The sequence below is a fragment of the Panulirus ornatus genome, chromosome 55, assembly GCF_036320965.1.
Source record: "Panulirus ornatus isolate Po-2019 chromosome 55, ASM3632096v1, whole genome shotgun sequence".
NCBI classification, from domain to species: Eukaryota; Metazoa; Arthropoda; class Malacostraca; order Decapoda; family Palinuridae; genus Panulirus; species Panulirus ornatus.
This window is the reverse complement of record NC_092278.1, coordinates 25,676,304-25,696,681: the sequence shown is the minus strand read 5'-3', so window position 1 is coordinate 25,696,681 and position 20,378 is coordinate 25,676,304. Positions and strand designations below refer to the sequence as shown.

At 41.8% G+C, this 20,378-nt stretch overlaps 1 protein-coding gene across 1 annotated transcript; it reads left to right on the top strand.

The window, feature by feature from the left end:
- Positions 1-638: 638 nt before the first annotated feature.
- Positions 639-12,675, top strand: RpL10 (ribosomal protein L10). Its single transcript, XM_071693258.1, has 6 exons — positions 639-753; positions 904-934; positions 4,042-4,240; positions 11,211-11,317; positions 11,601-11,763; positions 12,475-12,675. Exons 2-6 carry the CDS (start codon positions 912-914, stop codon positions 12,643-12,645), a joined length of 663 nt encoding a protein of 220 aa, XP_071549359.1. The 5' UTR covers positions 639-753; positions 904-911; the 3' UTR covers positions 12,646-12,675.
- The last annotated feature ends 7,703 nt before the right edge of the window (positions 12,676-20,378 follow it).

Genomic DNA, 20,378 nt, shown 5'->3' with positions numbered 1-20,378 from the left:
GGCTGGAAATCCTCCCCTCTCATTTTTAATTTTCCAAAAGAAAGGAACAGAGAAGGGGGCCAAGTGAGGATATTTCCTTAAAGGCTCAGTCCTCTGTTCATAATGCTACCTCGCTAACGCGGGAAATGGCGAATAGTATGAAAAAAAAAAAAAAATATATATATATATATATATATATATATATATATATATATATATATATATATATATATACACGGATTTGTTGTTAATGGTTGATTTGGATAATTTGAAGGATTTTTTAGTTAATGCAATATGATTATGTTTACCCAAATGACCTGAATTAATCGCATGCTTGCATGCTTGCACACCAGATAGAAAATTACTAAATTATTAGTTACGTATGAATCTAAGTTAAGATATATATATATATATATATATATATATATATATATATATATATATATATATATATATATATATATATATATATATATATATATATATATATCAAATGTCTCACCTTAATAACGACCATGCTTACAAATCTAATGCTCAGAAATATATATAATTTAACAAGTGATCTCAAAAGAAAATAGTATGATTCAACTTAATTAACATAAATCATGAAAATAATTTTTGTCTCAAATTTGATAAGAGTTTCACATATGATTATTAAAATCTAATATTTATAAAAACTTAATTTTACCTTTCAACGGCAAACGAGTTAGCGTCATAACAACAACAAGCCAATATTAAACATGTCTTTACGGATCTAGTAGTCGTAGGGTAAAGGTGTGTACGTTAAATGTTGTTTCATCTAGCTAGATCTTTGTCATCCTCCTTCCCTTCCACCGTCTGTTTGTGTCAAATATATGTACGTACTGTCATATTTCATCTCCTGTAGTGTAATTTTGGTTATAATAATATATTTTCGCATTTCAGACGGCAACATGGGGCGCCGTCCAGCCCGTTGGTGAGTGTTAAAAATGTGGTCTATAGTTTTCGTCGTCTTATAGTGTACATATGTAGCAAAATAATGTGGTGTCGGGTAGGGACGGTAGCTTTTGGTTTTCAATTACAGATTTTGATATTTTTGTATTAGAAATTGTTTATGACGAATGAAGGAAGGAGAATGTTATATCGTGGGGAAGGGACAGGAAAGCATTAGTTTGGTAAGTTAACAGAAGGTAGTTACAGTTGAGAGGCATCTTAGGGAATAACGCATGTTGTACGGAATTCGTTTATTTAAATGGAAGGAGAGACGGGGCAGTTTGTGTACTCTATCACAAGGAAGTTGAGAACATTGATACTGCACTTTATGGCCTACTGTCCCTTACTAGGCGGGTCCTTCGTATAGCCACCCCACAACTCTTATCTATCTTATCTATTCTTAAGACAGTTGAAGGTTCCAGCCCCAACTATTGCATCTAGCAAGCTATTCCAGTGATCAATCGCTCTTGTTAAACCAGTGCTATTCACATCTAATCTGGCATTAATTAATTTGTTACAAGATCAAGCCTGATGTGTAGAGGTGCCTTTCAAATCTTAAGGGTTGCATTTCTGGATGACCCCATAGTTTGAAAGGTACATGAGCTATGGGAAGTTAGGGGTTTAGGGAGAAAGACCTTTGTAATACAAACCTAGAATGAACACTTCAGGATTAAAACTAGGAATGTTATACTTTGAAAAAAATTGTTTATTCAGTAAAATTACAGAGAAATATGCAAACATTAAGTCAACAGTATGAGAGCTGTAGTAGTAGTATAACCATTGAGATTAGGTGTTGCTGCTACTATAGTAGTTACTGAAATATCAGGAAAGCTTAAATTTCTGTGCCTCAAGGGAACACAACTTTTATGAAGTATACAAGTCTTGCCCCACTTTCTCCTGTTGACCTTATTGGTACATCCTTTGGGATGGAATTAAAGGGGGAGATGTTTTGCTTAACTTTATAAGGGCAATAATTTTTTATTCAAACACTTGAGGTGTTCTTAGGTTTTAGTATTTTTGGACAATATGAGAACTCGGCTGCTTTTGGTAAACACCACTGTAGGTGCCTTCTGCCAGTGGCCTGTCAAGGATGAGGCACCAAAGGCTAAGAAGCAGCACTGGAGTCTACCTCTTATGCTGGGGAGTAAAAGGGTTGAGAGATTTGAATGTTAATGGATTGGATGACTGGTGTAAGTAAAAGGAGGGAACTTGTGAAGGAATTTTGAAGTATAGTTTGGAGATGCTAAGGACTGGTGAAACCCATATTTTTGAGCAGAGTGTATTGGAGTGGTTTGGGAAGGAATGAATGAAAATTGTAAGAGGGAAAGAAGGCTGTGCAGTTGTCCTGTCACTGAGGATAGGGGAGGGTGCTACAGAGCATGGATGGAGTGGATCAAGAAAAGTGTGAGTAAAAGGAAAGATTGGAATTGGCATGCATGGATATATGCATATGTGCCTGTGAGCATAAAGACTGTGGGATAAGAATTGAATGGAGCGTTTATGTGGAAATTCAAATGACTGCATACTATTGATAGGTTTGAGGGAAGTTGGTTGTAGTGAGCGATATGAATGCAAAGGTGTGATGTAATGGAATAGTGATATGGTTGGTAAATAAGTTGTGCCTATAGTAAATTAGAATGGAGGCCATCTTATGGATGACTGTGCTGAGAGCTTTTTATTCATTGCAAGTACCTATTTTCAGTCCAAGATGATCCACAAATATGCATGGATGAGAAATGATGAATGCGAAGGACAAAAGGGTTTGATTGACTGTGGCAGTGGATCAAAGGTTGTGCTGGATGGTAGAGTTGTGAGTGGATTCTCAGGAGATCCTGATCGTTTTGCAGATCTTGTGTAGGTGAGGATCAGGAAGAAGTATGGTGTAAGGAAGAGTAGGCAGGAAAAAGTGTTGGCAAGCAAAAAAATGAATCGGAAAGGGTGCAAGGAGTGTTCAAGAAGGGTGACAAAAAGTTTAGATGAAAGGGCAGTAAATGTAGGGATGCAGTCATCTGTGAATGAGGTGTTTAAATGGAATAGAAAGACTGTTAAAGGTTTTAGAATAAGTGGTTGGATACAAGGGGGGGGTTCATCTTTGAAGTTGAGTGGAATATAAGTACTCTGAAGATAAGTGGAAAGCATTTGATGGGCTGCATCCTGTCTGCAGGATGAACTTTTGACTACCAGCCTTAAGTTATCAGGAGTCTTTGAAGTTGGGGCCATTATACTATTACCCAAGCCGTGTAATTGCTCATGCATTCCTCCAGCTTGCATGAAATGGTATTTGGTCAAGCTTTTATTTGCTTACCTGTAGCTTAGATCTGTATCTTTCAACAAAGTGTTAGACATTTAGATATAAAATGCACCATTGTTACTCAACCTCAGGACCCCTTTTATGGGGCTCCCATGGTGTAGAGGTGAAGCAAGAAGTTCTATGACAAGACTACTACTTTCTGAGGGTTGACAGTGACATTTCCTTGCTGAAGGTAACTCGTCACTTTTGGTATTATCACTAGCAAGTGGTTCTATAACACCAATGAAATGAACCATCCCTGACAGCAAATTTCTTTTCTCATAGGTAATGAATTATTCAAAAAGATTGATTAATTTGTTTTTCTCTAAGTGCTAACATACATCAGAGTATATTGCTTTTCTGTGCAAGAGCAAGCCTTGCTTGTATGATTGATTGGTTTTTCAGGCCAGTACCTAGCTAGTCTCTCCCCTTCTGCTCAGAGGCAGGTTTAGGAATTTGCTGTAAAGAAGTGCTAATAGAGTCTTGTGAAATAAAGAGAAAGAGTGGTAGAAATTAAGTGAGGACTTACTGAACGTTGGGGTATGATGTTGGTGCTTTTGGGTATTAGAGTACTTTTTGACATGAAGTGAGCCAGCCAGTAAACACATGCTTAGTTTATCAACCATGTAATTTATGATATAGGGATATGTATACATATTTATATGTTGATAGACAGACAATGTATGTATTTTGATGGAACAGTTGTAGAAATAAATGTTGTAGTGTCATGTGAATTTACTAGCCATTCTTATTTTTAACTTATTGAGAAGATACATCTTTGACATACACCCAATTTTCAGTTACCGTTACTGCAAGAATAAACCATATCCTAAATCACGGTTCTGCCGTGGTGTGCCTGACCCAAAAATCCGCATTTTTGACTTGGGCAGAAAGAAGGCTGATGTCCGTGAGATGCCATTGTGTGTACACTTGGTTTCAGATGAATATGAACAGCTCTCCTCTGAAGCCTTAGAAGCGGGCCGTATTTGCGCCAACAAGGTATGAAGTATTGTGTTGCACCATCAGGGTTTTTGGACTGGTCTAGGTAATGAAATGGTTATGTTATGCATGGTTTACTTGATTGCTAGAATTTTTCATGGATAAAAAAGGAATAGAAAATGCTTGAAGGAATTTTAAGATCTAGGATATAGCCAGAAAGTGGGCTGTGCACAGATAAGAAAGGGTAGTGAATACTGGCATGATAAAGTCACTATTAAAATCAAAGAGAGAGGTGTAGGGGCATTACCCACAGGGGATGAGTGCAAATATTGAGATATACAAAAGCAGCAGGTGGTCAAGAGGAAGGTTTAGAGCTTGAAAAAGAGTGCAAATAAAAGTGGGGTTGAGCAAGTGTCAGTTAACTTAAAAATCAAATGGTTTGGAAGGTTAATGATGTAAAAATAAGAGACTACATTGGAACATCAGCAAAGGGGAAATGAGAAAGTGTTAACAGGGAGTGATGATTTGAGATGGATTTTTTTTCTGTCATATATATGTGTATATATATGTGTGTTTACTTTATTTATTTTTACTTTGTCACTGTCTCCCGCGCCTGCGAGGTAGCGCAAGGAAACAGATGAAAGAAATGGCCCAACCCACCCCCACACATGCACACACACACACGTCCACACACGCAAACATACACACCCACACATCCCAATGTACACACATATATACACGCAGACACACACATATACGCACATGCACACAATTCACACTGTCTGCCCCTACTCACCCCCATCGCCACCCCGCCACACACAGAATAACATCCCCCTCCCCCCATGTGCATGAGGCAGCGCCAGGAAAAGACAACAAAGGCCCCATTCGCTTACACTAAGTCTCCAGCTGTCATGCAATAATGCCCGAAACCACAGGTCCCTTACCACATCCAGGCCCCTCACAACTTTCCATGGTTTACCCCAGACGCTTCACATGCCCTGATTCAATCCATTGACAGCACGTCGACCCTGGTATACCACATCGATCCAATTCGCTCTATTCCTTGCACGCCTTTCACCCTCCTGCATGTTCAGGCCCCGATCACTCAAAATCTTTTTCACTCCATCTTTCCACCTCCAAATTGGTCTCCCACTTCTCCTCGTTCCCTCCACCTATGACACATATATCCTCTTGGTCAGTCTTTCCTCACTCATTCTCTCCGTGTGACCAAACCATTCAAAACACCCTCTTCTGCTCTCTCAACCACACACTTTTTATTACCACACATCTCTCTTACCCTATTACTACTTACTCGATCAAACCACCTCACGCCACATATTGTCCTCAAACATCTCATTTCCAGCACATCCACCCTCCTGCGCACAACTCTATCCATAGCCTGCGCCTTGCAACCATACAACATTGTTGGAACTACTGTTCCTTCAAACATACCCATTTTTGCTTTCCGAGATAATGTTCTCGACTTCCACACATTCTTCAACGCTTCCAGAATTTTCGCCCCCTCCCCCACCCTATGATTCATTTCCGCTTCCATGGTTCCATCCGCTGCCAAATCCATTCCCAGATATCTAAAACACTTCACTTCCTCCAGTTTTTCTCCATTCAAACTTACCTCCCAGTCGACTTCACCCTCAACCCTACTGTACCTGATAACCTTGCTCTTATTCATATTTACTCTCAACTTTCTTCTCTCTCACACTTTACCAAACTCAGTCGCTGCCTCCTGTGTTAGCATGGTAGCACAAGGAAACAGACAAAAGAATGGTCCAACCCACCCAGATACACATGCATATACATAAAAGCCCACACATGCACATATACATGCCTATACATTTCATCGTATACATACATATACATAAACACCCATGTACATATTCATGCTTGCTGTCTTCATCCATCCAAACCCGCCTTCTTGCCGGCATTCATATTCCACAATGCTTTCTTTACCTCTTCTCTGTTCACCAAACCATTCTTCCTGACCCTCTCATGTGAAGCATCTGGGGTAAACCATGGAAAGTTTAATAGGGCCTGGATGTGGAAAGGGGGCTGTGGTTTCGGTGCATCACACATGACAGCTAGAGACTTGAGTGTGAATGAATGTGGCCTTTGTCGTCTTTTCCTAGCGCTACCTTGCGCACACGGGGGAAGGGTGGTGCCATTTCATGTGTGGCGGGGTGGCAGCGGGAATGGATGAAGGCAGCATATATGAATATGTACATGTGTATATGTATGTATACGTTGAAATGAATAGGTATGTATATGTGTGTTTATGTATTATACATGTTTGTGGATGGGTTGGGCCATTCTTTCATGTTTCCTTGTGCTACCTTGCTAACGCTGGAGACAGCGACAAAGTATAATAAATGAATAAGTAAATGAGTATGTTTTTTTAGGTGGGAGATTGTGTTCAGGTTGGGGAGGTATGCAGTGCAAGAGTCAGGGAAAGTGGTTTGGTTGAGAGATAGTGAAAGCCTTGCATAATATGAAATGTGGCAAGGTGGATGGTATTGCATTTGAATTTCATAAGAAAGGAGGTAACTGTGTAGTTAATTGGTTGGTTAGGAGTTTCAGTGTATGTATGGATTGTTGTGAGAGGCTTGAGGATTGGCAGAATGCATGTATAGTGAGTGCCATAGTACAAAAGGCAAGGTGGGCAAAGTTGAGTGTTCAACCTATAGAGATATAGAGTGTAAGTGTACCTGGTAAGTTGTATGGGAGAGTGGTGATTAAGAGGGTGTAGGCATATACAGAATATCATATTGGGGAGTACAAGATGGTTTTAGGAGAGAGAGATATCAGAGGATGTATGTATCTTGTTTACTTTAAAGAATTATTTATTTTTTTTTATTGTACTTTGTCGCTGTCTCCCGCGTTTGCGAGGTAGCGCAAGGAAACAGACGAAAGAAATGGCCCAACCCCCCCCATACACATGTATATACATACGTCCACACACGCAAATATACATACCTACACAGCTTTCCATGGTTTACCCCAGACGCTTCACATGCCTTGATTCAATCCACTGACAGCACGTCAACCCCCGGTATACCACATCGCTCCAATTCACTCTATTCCTTGCCCTCCTTTCACCCTCCTGCATGTTCAGGCCCCGATCACACAAAATCTTTTTCACTCCATCTTTCCACCTCCAATTTGGTCTCCCTCTTCTCCTCGTTCCCTCCACCTCCGACACATATATCCTCTTGGGCAATCTTTCCTCACTCATCCTCTCCATGTGCCCAAACCACTTCAAAACACCCTCTTCTGCTCTCTCAACCATGCTCTTTTTATTTCCACACATCTCTCTTACCCTTACGTTACTCACTCGATCAAACCACCTCACACCACACATTGTCCTCAAACATCTCATTTCCAGCACATCCATCCTCCTGCGCACAACTCTATCCATAGCCCACACCTCGCAACCATACAACATTGTTGGAACCACTATTCCTTCAAACATACCCATTTTTGCTTTCCGAGATAATGTTCTCGACTTCCACACATTCTTCAAGGCCCCCAGAATTTTCGCCCCCTCCCCCACCCTATGATGCACTTCCGCTTCCATGGTTCCATCCGCTGCCAGATCCACTCCCAGATATCTAAAACACTTCACTTCCAGTTTTTCTCCATTCAAACTCACCTCCCAATTGACTTGACCCTCAACCCTACTGTACCTAATAACCTTGCTCTTATTCACATTTACTCTTAACTTTCTTCTTCCACACACTTTACCAAACTCAGTCACCATCTTCTGCAGTTTCTCACATGAATCAGCCACCAGCGCTGTATCATCAGCGAACAACAACTGACTCACTTCCCAAGCTCTCTCATCCCCAACAGACTTCATACTTGCCCCTCTTTCCAAAACTCTTGCATTTACCTCCCTAACAACCCCATCCATAAACAAATTAAACAACCATGGAGACATCACACACCCCTGCCGCAAACCTACATTCACTGAGAACCAATCACTTTCCTCTCTTCCTACACGTACACATGCCTTACATCCTCGATAAAAACTTTTCACTGCTTCTAACAACTTTCCTCCTACACCATATATTCTTAATACCTTCCACAGAGCATCTCTATCAACTCTATCATATGCCTTCTCCAGATCCATAAATGCTACATACAAATCTATTTGCTTTTCTAAGTATTTCTCACATACATTCTTCAAAGCAAACACCTGATCCACACATCCTCTACCACTTCTGAAACCACACTGCTCTTCCCCAATCTGATGCTCTGTACATGCCTTCACCCTCACAATCAATACCCTCCCATATAATTTACCAGGAATACTCAACAAACTTATACCTCTGTAATTTGAGCACTCACTCTTATCCCCTTTGCCTTTGTACAATGGCACTATGCACACATTCCGCCAATCCTCAGGCACCTCACCATGAGTCATACATACATTAAATAACCTTACCAACCAGTCAACAATACAGTCACCCCCTTTTTTAATAAATTCCACTGCAATACCATCCAAACCTGCTGCCTTGCTGGCTTTCATCTTCCGCAAAGCTTTCACTACCTCTTCTCTGTTTACCAAATCATTTTCCTTAACCCTCTCACTTTGCACACCACCTCGACCAAAACACCCTATATCTGCCACTCTTATCATCAAACACATTCAACAAACCTTCAAAATACTCTCTCCATCTCCTTCTCACATCACCACTACTTGTTATCACCTCCCCATTTGCGCCCTTCACTGAAGTTCCCATTTGCTCCCTTGTCTTACGCACTTTAAAGAATGTATGTTAGTAATACTTAGAGAAACAAAGATTTATATGACCTTTTGGAAGGTCTTAAGAATATTTGGTGTAGGAGTAAAGCTCCTAGAAGCAGTTAGTTTTTATCAAGAGTGTAATTCATGTGTGCGAATAGAAAGAGAGGAAGGTAAGCTGTTCCAGGTATGGATGGGTTGGTGAGGGAGGTAAATGTAAGGGTCTTGGTGAGAGGGGTGAGTGTGCCATCTGATAGGGATGAGGGGGGGCTTTGAAAGTGAGTTGGTTGTTGTTGACAGCACTGGTGGCAGATTTGAGTGAGAAATTGCAGAAGTTGGTGTTTAAGTTTAGGGAAGTGTATGAAAGGAGGAAGTTAAGGGTAAAGGTGTATAAGGTTATTAGGTTTAGCAGGGCAGCCAGCAACCGGGGAGGTATATTCAGTGTATCACCTGCACTACCTGCCTGGGTATCAGGAGGGTTAGTGACACTTTCTTAGTGAGCCAGCACTTTGGTGGTTGTCAAGTTGCACTTCTCTGACCCAGGTAGCTGTCATTTTCTTTCTGCCCCACTAACATGGGGACAGGTCCATTCTGTCCACAAACATTAGATAGAAGTAGTCATTAGGAACATTAGCTAGGAGCCTCTGTAAACACTGCGTGAAACTTTCCTCAACTAGTGTGCCTGGTAAGTTGTATGGGAGAGTGGTGATTAAGAGGGTGTAGGCATATACAGAATATCATATTGGGGTTAAGGGTGAAGCCTTAAAGGCTAAGAAACAGCACTGGAGTTCTTCACTTATGGAGAGACTGTTGCCATAGCCACCTCTTTGAGGGAGTTCCAATTGGAACAGGCATCAGAAAGATAGATAAGGTAACAAGTTAGTTGGTATGTGAGTTTGCATGCTGAAAATTTGGAGGAAGTAAAGTGTTTTTGATATATGGTAGTGGATGTGGTGGCAAATGGAACCATGGAAGCAGAAGTGAGTCACAAGATGGGTGGAGAGGGCTAAGGTTGTGGGAACCTTGAGGAATGCGGAATGAGAGGTCAATTTATAGGAGGGCAGATAAATGGATATGCTTGAAGGTATAGCTGTCCTAATAATTTTGTATGGATGCAGAGCATGAGGATAAGTATGAGCAGAGGAGGGTTGGTCCTTTGGAAATTTAATGTTTGAGAACAATATGTAATTTGAGGTGGTTTGATTGAGTAGATAATAAAAGGGTAAGAGAAAAGTCATGTGATAAGAAAAGTGTGACTTGGAGAGCTGAAAAGGGTATGTTAAAATGGTTTGGCTGTATGGAGAAAGTGAGTAAGGAGAGGAGAGGTGGACAAAGTGGATATATGTGTCAGAAGTGGAGGGGACAAAGAGAAAGGGGGAAACCAAATTGGAGAGGGAAAGATGGAGTGGAAAAAGATTTTGAATGCAAGAGTGAAGGGTATGCATGTGATTAAGTAAACATGTGGTATACAAGGGGCTACTTGCTGTCAGTAGACAGAACCAGGGCTTATGAAGCTGCTGGGTGGAAACAAGAGAAAGTTATGTAAGGCCAGTTTGTAGATGGTCTGTAGTTTTGGTGCATTGGGCATGACAGCAAGAATGTGTGATACTGTGCATGCCTCTCTCTCTCTCTCTCTCCTCTCTCTCTCTCTCTCTCTCTCTCTCTCTCTCTCTCTCTCTCAAAAATATAATTTTCCAAAAGAAGGAACGAAGGGGGCCAAGTGAGAATATTCCATCTAAGGCTCAGTCCTCTGTACTTACCACTACCTTGCTAATGCAGGAAATGGTGAATATGTATGAAAGGAAGGAAGGAATGATTCTTAAGGCAAAGCAGTAAAAGAATGTCTTTAAAAGGTTGGCTATTCAAGCACCCCTATCATATGCAAGACATACCATGAGATTCTAGTGTATAAACACATTGTAATTTTATTTTTTGAGGTCTTGTGGTTTGCAGAAAAATGTGATACATCAGAAAAAGGTAATGAAGTGAGGATTGCCATAACTTTGGATTTTATTAATTATTTAGTTACTGACATTCAAACTATTCCAGGAGAATTTTTCCTGGAGTTCTACCCCACTAAATAAGCCGACATTACACAGCACTTCATTGTCTGTAATGTGGTTGATTGTGGGTAAAGCAAAGCCAAGGTTTGTGTAAGGCTGATTGCATGTGTGATTAACCTAAGGAATCTTGGAACATACAAGTAGTTTTTTTTATCAAATTTTTTTAAGATTTGTTGTCTCCATCTGATTTTGATATGTTGCTCCACAGTACCTTGTTAAGAACTGTGGTAAGGACCAATTCCATGTCCGTGTACGACTTCACCCCTTCCATGTGATCCGCATCAACAAAATGTTGTCATGTGCTGGTGCTGATAGGTAAGGTATCTTTTAAGCCCATTTTGCATTGTCTTCATACCTTTGCTAGATTTTATAGTGTTGGATTCAAGAGGGGCTCCTAGAGGCAGACTGATGTTAGTGAATTATTTTTGAATGTGATAAGTATACTAATTACACATGGAAGAACTTGTATATGTACACATGCTTCTGTGCGAGTAGGGCCCCATTGGTGGGCACTGTAGCTAATGTGAAGGTTTCAGTGTGATGTGATGTGATCAGCTAAAGTGCTGAAAATGTATTTACAAGTTTATCATATTTTCAGATTGCAGACTGGAATGCGTGGTGCCTTTGGAAAGCCCCAAGGCACTGTTGCACGTGTGCATATTGGTCAGCCAATTATGTCAGTACGGTCTCATGACCGCCATAAGGTTCATGTAATTGAGGCACTCCGGCGTGCAAAATTCAAGTACCCAGGACGTCAGAAGGTAGTTGTAAAATCCCTGTAGTCTTGCGTATTAGGCTTTAGAGTATTGTAACCTGAACATTTAGAGGATCAGAGTCATGCATGTAATAGAATGAATTTTAATGATTTGGAATGTGGGGCAACTTCCAGCCAGTTGGCTGTACCAGGGCATAGGAAGTGGACAAGTAAGTGACTGAGTATCTAGTGGTGCTTGTTCTTGGAGGCTACCTGCTGGTTTTGGTGCAATAAGCATTGCAGTTAAAGAATGGATGTGTAAATATGGCTATGTATGTACATATGTGAAGCATGCATGGGATAGATTTAATTAGAGTGATGTACGTGGATAGTGATGTGCTGTCAGTGGACTGAACCAGGGCATATGAAGCAGCTGGAAGAAACCTTGGATGAGAGAATGGATGTATGGGAATGAGGCCTTTTCTTCATCTATTCATGATACTTCCTCACTAACACAGGAAACTGCAAACAAGTATGAAAAAATGGATATGTGTATGTGCTACTGTATGAATTAGGTTTGTTTTCTGTCCATAAATATTTTGGTGTACAAGATATTGACAAATGAAAGGCCAGAGGCTGTGTTCTGTAATATTGGTGAAATTTATGTTATGGTGTGTAGAGTACTGGAAGGAAGTAAAATGTAATGTTATTAGAGGGTTGATTTTTTTTGAGCTGAGACCAAATTGTATAGTACTAACCAAAAATTATTTATGCTCAGATTCATGTTTCCCGCAAGTGGGGCTTCACCAAATGGGAACGTGAGGAATACGAAGAGCTGATGGCTGCTGGCCGCCTGTTTCCTGATGGTGTCACTGTGCAGTACCGTCCAGAGCATGGGCCTCTTGTAGCATGGAAGAAGGTGCAGCTGGAACTTGCTGGCCTGGCCTAAGTTTGTGGCCTCAATAAATGTACGAGGATTTTTTTTATTATTATTATTTCCTTACTTGTTTTTCTGAACATAATTGGTAAGTTTCCGAGTTTTTTGGTGCTGACACATCTCCGAGATGGATTCATTTAGTTGAGATGGAAACATTACATTTAGAATTTAATTACTGTAGGTTGAAGTAAGTGCTAAGAGTATGTGCTGTACATGGTAGACCAATTAGTATAGCATGCTGCTTAAAAAAACATTGGGCAATATTCTTACAAAGGTATCAGTTGATTGCATTGTTACACTGAGATCATGCATAGTCTTTATACCATTATTATGCATTTTGTAGTCTTCAGGATTGAATGTTAAGAACATGTCTGAGTTTTTGTATGTTCATCGTTACCCAAGTTTTTTCACAAGTAATATTGTTGGCAAAGAATGCTGATTAATTAGACTAGTATCAATCTCCTGGAGATAGAAATTTTAATTTTTGGCATAGGGCCTTAACCTTGCACCCCTTAATTTGCAAAACACTGTAATAAAAGGAAAATAAGGTTATAGGTGTGCATTAAAGTTAAAAAATTACTTTCCCTTCATGGCAAACACAACCCACATTAAAGAAAACACCCAAAAGCTCCATCTTATTAAGTAAACAGTATAGAACAAGGACACCACAAGACTTACTGCAATGAAATCAACATCCACCCATTCTCTTTTACCACCTGCCTAGCAGAATATACCCTTTCCCCTCTACCACCTACCTACTAGAATATACCCCTATGTCATATGTAACACAACTTGTGCAGCTCATCCTTCATAACTAGATTTAACTGTTGGTGAGCACTATGGACTACCCCTGACTTGGCAAAATGGTAGGAGCTGTAGATAGAAGTAGCAAGTAGGACCATTAGAAAGAGGTGGTCATTAGGATTATTAGGTAGGAGCCTCTGTGAACACTGCATTAGACTTGCCCTCTTATCATTGCCCTATTAAGGGTGAGGCACTAAAGAATGAAAGGCAGAACTTTAGTTCTTTAGTTACTGAGACTTGCCATGGCCACCCACTTGAGGTTGTTTCAGTTGGATTGCTCATCAGAGATTTAGATACTCCTTCCACCTGCCTAACAGAATATAGCCTTTCTACTCTACCACCTGCCCACCAGAATATACCCCTTCCCCCTTACCACCATCCTGCCAGAATATACCCCTTCCTCTACCACCTGCCTATCAGAATGTTCACCTTCCTCTCTATTACCTGCCTACTAGAATATACCCCTTCTCTACTAACTGCCTACTGGAATATACACCATCCCTTCTATCACCTGCTTGCCAGAATACACCCCTTCCCTTCTTCCACCTGCCTGCTGAAATATATTGCTTCTCTACCACCTGCCTATCAGAATATACCTCCTCTCTACCACCTGCCTACCAGAATACACCCCTTCCCTTCTACCACCTTCCTAACAGAATGTACACCTTCCTCTCTAACACCTGCCTACCAGAATATACCCCTTCACCTCTACCACCTGCTTGCCAGAACATACTCCTTCCCCTCAACCACCTACCTACCAAAATATACCCCTTCCCCTCTACCACTTGTCCAGCATGATGTACCTTTCCCCTCTATCACTCTCTCTCTCTTCATCAAGAAACAGCTGAAGAAAGACTCGTCCACTCATACATACACGTACATATGTACACATGTGAATATTCATACTTGTTCATGCTCGACCACTACCAATGCCACCCTGCCTCACAAAACAGGTCGCAACTGGAAACGAGAAAAGGCCAGATTGAGGCCACACGTTTTCATGGTTTACCTTTGCTGCAGACTTGCAAGTTCTTGCAACAAGTACCCCCCCCCCCCTTTTCTTTGTGCTCATACACAGGCCTTAAAACCTAAAAACTCACTCCTAGCTGCTTTCTTCCCTTCCCATATATTCATAAGAACTTCCACAAGGCATCTCTATCAACCTTATGTTTTCTCCAAATCCATAAATGTCACACACATATCCTTCAGTTTCTTTAAGTACTTTTGACACAAGCAGACACCTGATCCACATCCTCTACTATCCCTGAAACCACACTGCTCCTTCCTAGTCTGATGCTCTGTACATGCCTTCACCCTCTCAATCAATACCCTCCCATATAGTTTACCAGGAATACTCAAATTTCTAGAATTTGAAAACACATGTACCAACTTGCCGATATAAAATGACACTACATGCAGTCCGACAATCCTCAGGGACCTCGCAACTATCCATACAAACATTGAAAATCTGAACTAATAAACCAACAGTTGTCCCCTTTTTAGAAATAATCATCTGTAACAATCCACACCAGCAGCCTTGCCACATTTCATATATGGCTTTCACCACATCTATCTTCACCAAACTATATATATATCTTTTCTTTCATACTATTCGCCATTTCCCGCATTAGCGAGGTAGCGTTAAGAACAGAGGACTGGACCTTAGAGGGAATATCCTCACCTGGCCCCCTTCTCTGTTCCTTCTTTTTGGAAAAAAAAAAAAGGAGAGGATTTCCAGCCACCCGCTCCCTCCCCTTTTAGTCGCCATCTATGACACACGGAATACGTGGGAAGTATTCTTTCTCTCCTATACCAAGGGATAAATATATATATGTATATATATATATATATATATTTTTTTTTTTTTTTTTTTTTTTTTTTTTTTTTTTTTTGCTGTCCCGTGCCTGCGAGGTAGTGCAAGGAAACATACGAAAGAAATGGCCCAACCCACCCCCACACACATGCACGCACACACGCAAACATACACACCCACACATCCCAACGTACACACATATATACACATGCACACAATTCACACTGTCTGCCCCTACTCACCCCCATCGCCAACCCGCCACACTTGGAATAACATCCCCCTCCCTCCTCATGTGCGCGAGGCAGCGCCAGGAAAAGACAACAAAGGTCCCACTTGCTTACACTCAGTCTCCAGCTGTCATGCAATAATGCCCGAAACCACAGCTCCCTTTCCACATCAAGGCCCCACACAACTTTCCATGGTTTACCTCAGACGCTTCACATGCCCTAATTCAATCCATTGACAGCACGTCGATCCCGGTATACCACATAGATGCAATTCACTCTATTCCTTGCCGACCTTTCACCCTCCTGCATGTTCAGGCCCCAGTCACCCAAAAAAATCTTTTTCACTCCATCTTTCCACCTCCAATTTGGTCTCCCACTTCTCGTTCCCTCCACCTCCGACACATATATCCTCTTGGTCAATCTTTCCTCACTCATTCTCTCCATGCGCCCAAACCATTTCAAAACACCCTCTTCTGCTCTCTCAACCATGCTCCTTTTATTTCCACACCTCTCTCTTACCCTTACATTACTTACTCGATCAAAACACCTCACACCACATATTGTCCTCAAACATCTCATTTCCAGCACATCCACCCTCCTGCGCACAACTCTATCTATAGCCCATGCCTCGCAACCATATAACATTGTTGGAACCACTATTCCTTCAAACATACCCATTTTTGCTTTCTAAGATAACGTTCTCGACTTCCACACAATTTTCAACGCTCTCATAACTTTCGCCCCTCCCCCACCCTATGATTCACTTCTGCTTCCATGGTTCCATCCGCTGTCAAATCCACTCCAATATCTTTTTATTATCCTTTGTCGCTGTCTCCCGCGTTAGTGAGGTAGTGCAAGGAAATAGACGAAAGAATGGCCCAACCCACCCACACGTGTATATATATACACTTCCACACACGCACATATACATACCTATACATTTCAACTTGTACATGTATACACAGACATATACATATATACACGTACATAATTCATACTTGCTGCCTTTATTCATTCCAGTCGCCACCCCGCCACACATGAAATGACAACCCCCCTCCCCCCACAAGCCCGCGAGGTAGCGCTAGGAAAAGATAACAAAGGCCACATTCGTTCATACTCAGTCTCTAACTGTCATTTATAATGCACCGAAACTACAGCTCCCTTTCCACATCCAGGCCCTACAAAACTTTCCATGGTTTACTCCAGACGCTTCACATTCCCTGGTTCAATCCATTGACAGCAAGTCGACTCCGGTATACCGCATCGTTCCAATTCGCTCTTCCATGCATGCCTTTCACCCTCTTGCATGTTCAGGCCCCAATTGCTCAAAATCTTTTTCCATCCTTCCACCTTCAGTTTGGTCTCCCACTCTCCTTCCCTCACCTCTGACACATATATCCTCTTTGTCAGTCTCCTCAATCATTCTCTCCATGTGACCAAACCATTTCAATACACCCTTCTCTGCTCTCTCAACTACACTCTTTTTATTTCCTCACATCTCCCTTACCCTTTCATGACTTACTCGATTAAACCACCTCACCTCATGTTGTCCTCAAACATCTCATTTACAACACATCCACCCTCCTCCACACAACCCTATCTATAACCCACGCCACGCAACCATATAACATTGTTGGAACCACTATTCCTTTAAACATACCCATTTTGCTCTCCAAGAACTCCCCTTCCCCACTCTGTGACTCATTTCTGCTTCCATGGTTCCATCCGCTGCCAAATCCACTCCCAGATATCTAAAACACTTCACTTCCTCCAGTTTTTCTCCATTCAAACTTACCTCCCAATTGACTTGTCCCTCAACCCTACTGTACCTAATAACCTTGCTCTTATTCACATTTACTCTCAGCTTTCTTCTTTCACACACTTTACCAAACTCAGTCACCAGCTTCTGCAGTTTCTCACACGAATGAGTCACCAGCGCTGTATCATCAGCGAACAACTGACACTTCCCAAACTCTCTCATCCACAACAGACTGCATACTTGGCCCTCGTGCCTTACATCCTCGATAAAAACTTTTCACTGCTTCTAACAATTTGCCTCCCATACCATATATTCTTAATACCTCGCCTCAGCAAGGTATCCAATCTATCGACTGACTCTTAGGAAAGGATAAGCAACTGGGTAGACTGGATCGACTGCATGTGTCGGGATTCGAGTCTGCGAGCTGGCTCGACCTGTAATTATGGTTGAAGAATGTGTGCTCCATCCCACCTGGTGGTGCAGACCACAGCAACCGCTGCAGTCAGCGAACGCTCGCTCACCACACGCTCTTGATGATGGTCAGGCTGGGAATGGCTCTCTCTCTCTCTCTCTCTCTCTGTTTATGTTGGCAAAACGAGTGTTTCTCTATGTTGCTAATGCTTGAGGTCGCCTGCTTATGTTGAATGGCGTTGGCCGGTGGCACGTGTGTCTGGTGGTTCCACGAGGAGGGAAAAGTAGACTTGTAGGCGGGGTGAGTGTGCTAGTGCCGGGTGAGCTGGATGGTGAGTGTGCTAGTGCCGGGTGAGCTGGATGGTGAGTGTGCTAGTGCCGGGTGAGCTGGATGGTGAGTGTGCTAGTGCCGGGTGAGCTGGATGGTGAGTGTGCTAGTGCCGGGTGAGCTGGATGGTGAGTGAGCTAGTGCCGGGTGAGCTGGATGATGAGTATGCTAGTGCCGGGTGAGCTGGATGGTGAGTGTGCTAGTGCCGGGTGAGCTGGATGGTGAGTGTGCTAGTGCCGGGTGAGCTGGATGGTGAGTGTGCTAGTGCCGGGTGAGCTGGATGGTGAGTGTGCTAGTGCCGGGTGAGCTGGATGATGAGTATGCTAGTGCCGGGTGAGCTGGATGGTGAGTGTGCTAGTGCCGGGTGAGCTGGATGGTGAGTGTGCTAGTGCCGGGTGAGCTGGATGATGAGTATGCTAGTGCCGGGTGAGCTGGATGGTGAGTGTGCTAGTGCCGGGTGAGCTGGATGGTGAGTGTGCTAGTGCCGGGTGAGCTGGATGATGAGTATGCTAGTGCCGGGTGAGCTGGATGATGAGTAAGCTAGTGCCGGATGAGCTGGATGGTGAGTGTGCTAGTGCCGGGTGAGCTGGATGGTGAGTATGCTAGTGCCGGGTGAGCTGGATGATGAGTGAACATCATGGGTGATGACGCATCCTACTAAGGTTTGGGAGTAACGATATATAGAATCACATTTGCGAAATGTTAAAGTTCTTTCCTTACTTCTGCCTTTGCTATCTGCAGTCTGATCTGTTGCCTTCCTCTTGATGACATGACACATTTCTTATTAACAATTTGCTTCATTATGTACACGTAGTACATAGTATCCTCTTCCCCTCCTAGTAGTTAATTTCCTATCATCCTATACTCACAACTGGCAATAGGAAAAAAAAGGAAAATGGAGGTCGGAACTGGCATTTCTCTTCACAGATGTATGGAGATGTGATCAGCAAATCTTGGCCACAAGACCAGCTGTCATCTGCTTGAGCCATCCATACAGGAAGGGATGGCAGCTGGCTCCCCACCTGCAGGGCAGGTCCTCAGGGGCGCCCCAATCATGGCTGTGAGGGCATCATTTTGGATGACCTCCAACTTGGTCAGTGTTCGTTGCTCAGTGTGATGAGCGTTGGGTTGCAGTCATGTTGAGGTTGGTGGTGTGACCCACCTCACCAAGTTGTAACCTTGTGTTATCCTGCTTGTCATTCTCATTCTTACTTAACTCATTCACGGTATAACACCAGTGTCATGTATACATCAAGAGCAGCAATTTTCTTTTTTCTCCACACTGAAACAAGGATAAACTAAAGCATCACATGTAATAAACACATTCTATACGAAACACAATACACAGCCACTAAGCATGTCGTCACCATGTTTGTCCCTGGGGAAGGGGGAGAGAGAAGAATTGATATTCAAAAACTAAATAGCTGGTTAATTTGTGGTCCACACAACAGAGAGGTTTTCAATCTTTGCAGTGGAATGTGCTCATTGTAAGTCAAATTAACATTCTTTATTTTCAATACTATATAGATTCATAATGTTTTTGCACTGTTCGGGTTAACGCTTAACGTGGCTCATACCACGAGCACATAATACTACCATACCCCTAAGATTTCTTTTTACGGTCTTCGTTTATTGTTTTTAGTTATTTCATTACATTCATCGAATGTTATATCCCAAGCGCACTTTTTTCACATTTCGTAAGTTTTCTTGCTTAATTTCTTTTATTGTCCTCCGTTGCGTTTTCCCTAAATGTCTCAAAGAAGTATTCACTGTCAACTGTTTTAAAGATCTAGAGGTTGTTGTCATCAGATTATCCTTCACTCTATTCTCTTCAAGTCGGAAAATTTAAGATCTGCAGTTTTTACCTGTTACTCAAGACTCATAATTCAGGTACAACCTTTGTTGCTCTCTCTCTCTCTCGTGTGTGTGTGTGTGTGTGTTGTGCTATCTCTGTTGGTGTGTTCGGCTCGTGACCTGGTTTCTGTTTCAGTAATGTTGTCATGTTTGTAAAATATCTAAATCTAATTTATAAAGCGGACATAACTCATATAGAATACAGTTGATTAATGATGTCAAGTAGGGAACATTTACAACCAATGATATTCTTCATACAACACTAGAGCCCCGTCAGTAACATATATATTTGTGCGTGTGTGTCTGTGTCTTGAGGTTTATGTATTTATAGTAGATATAGATAATATGTTGGAATTACATTTCCATTTAGGAATAATTTGTCAACGATAAACAGTAATTCATTAATTTCTTTTATATGCAAGAAAAATGCCTTTCTATTAGAGTTTATGTCATCATTATAAGATATATGTACTTCAGTACACATATATAGAATTCATATGTTGAGTCACGTGACCCAAATGTTTACCTTGACTCATGTGTTGTTGTTGT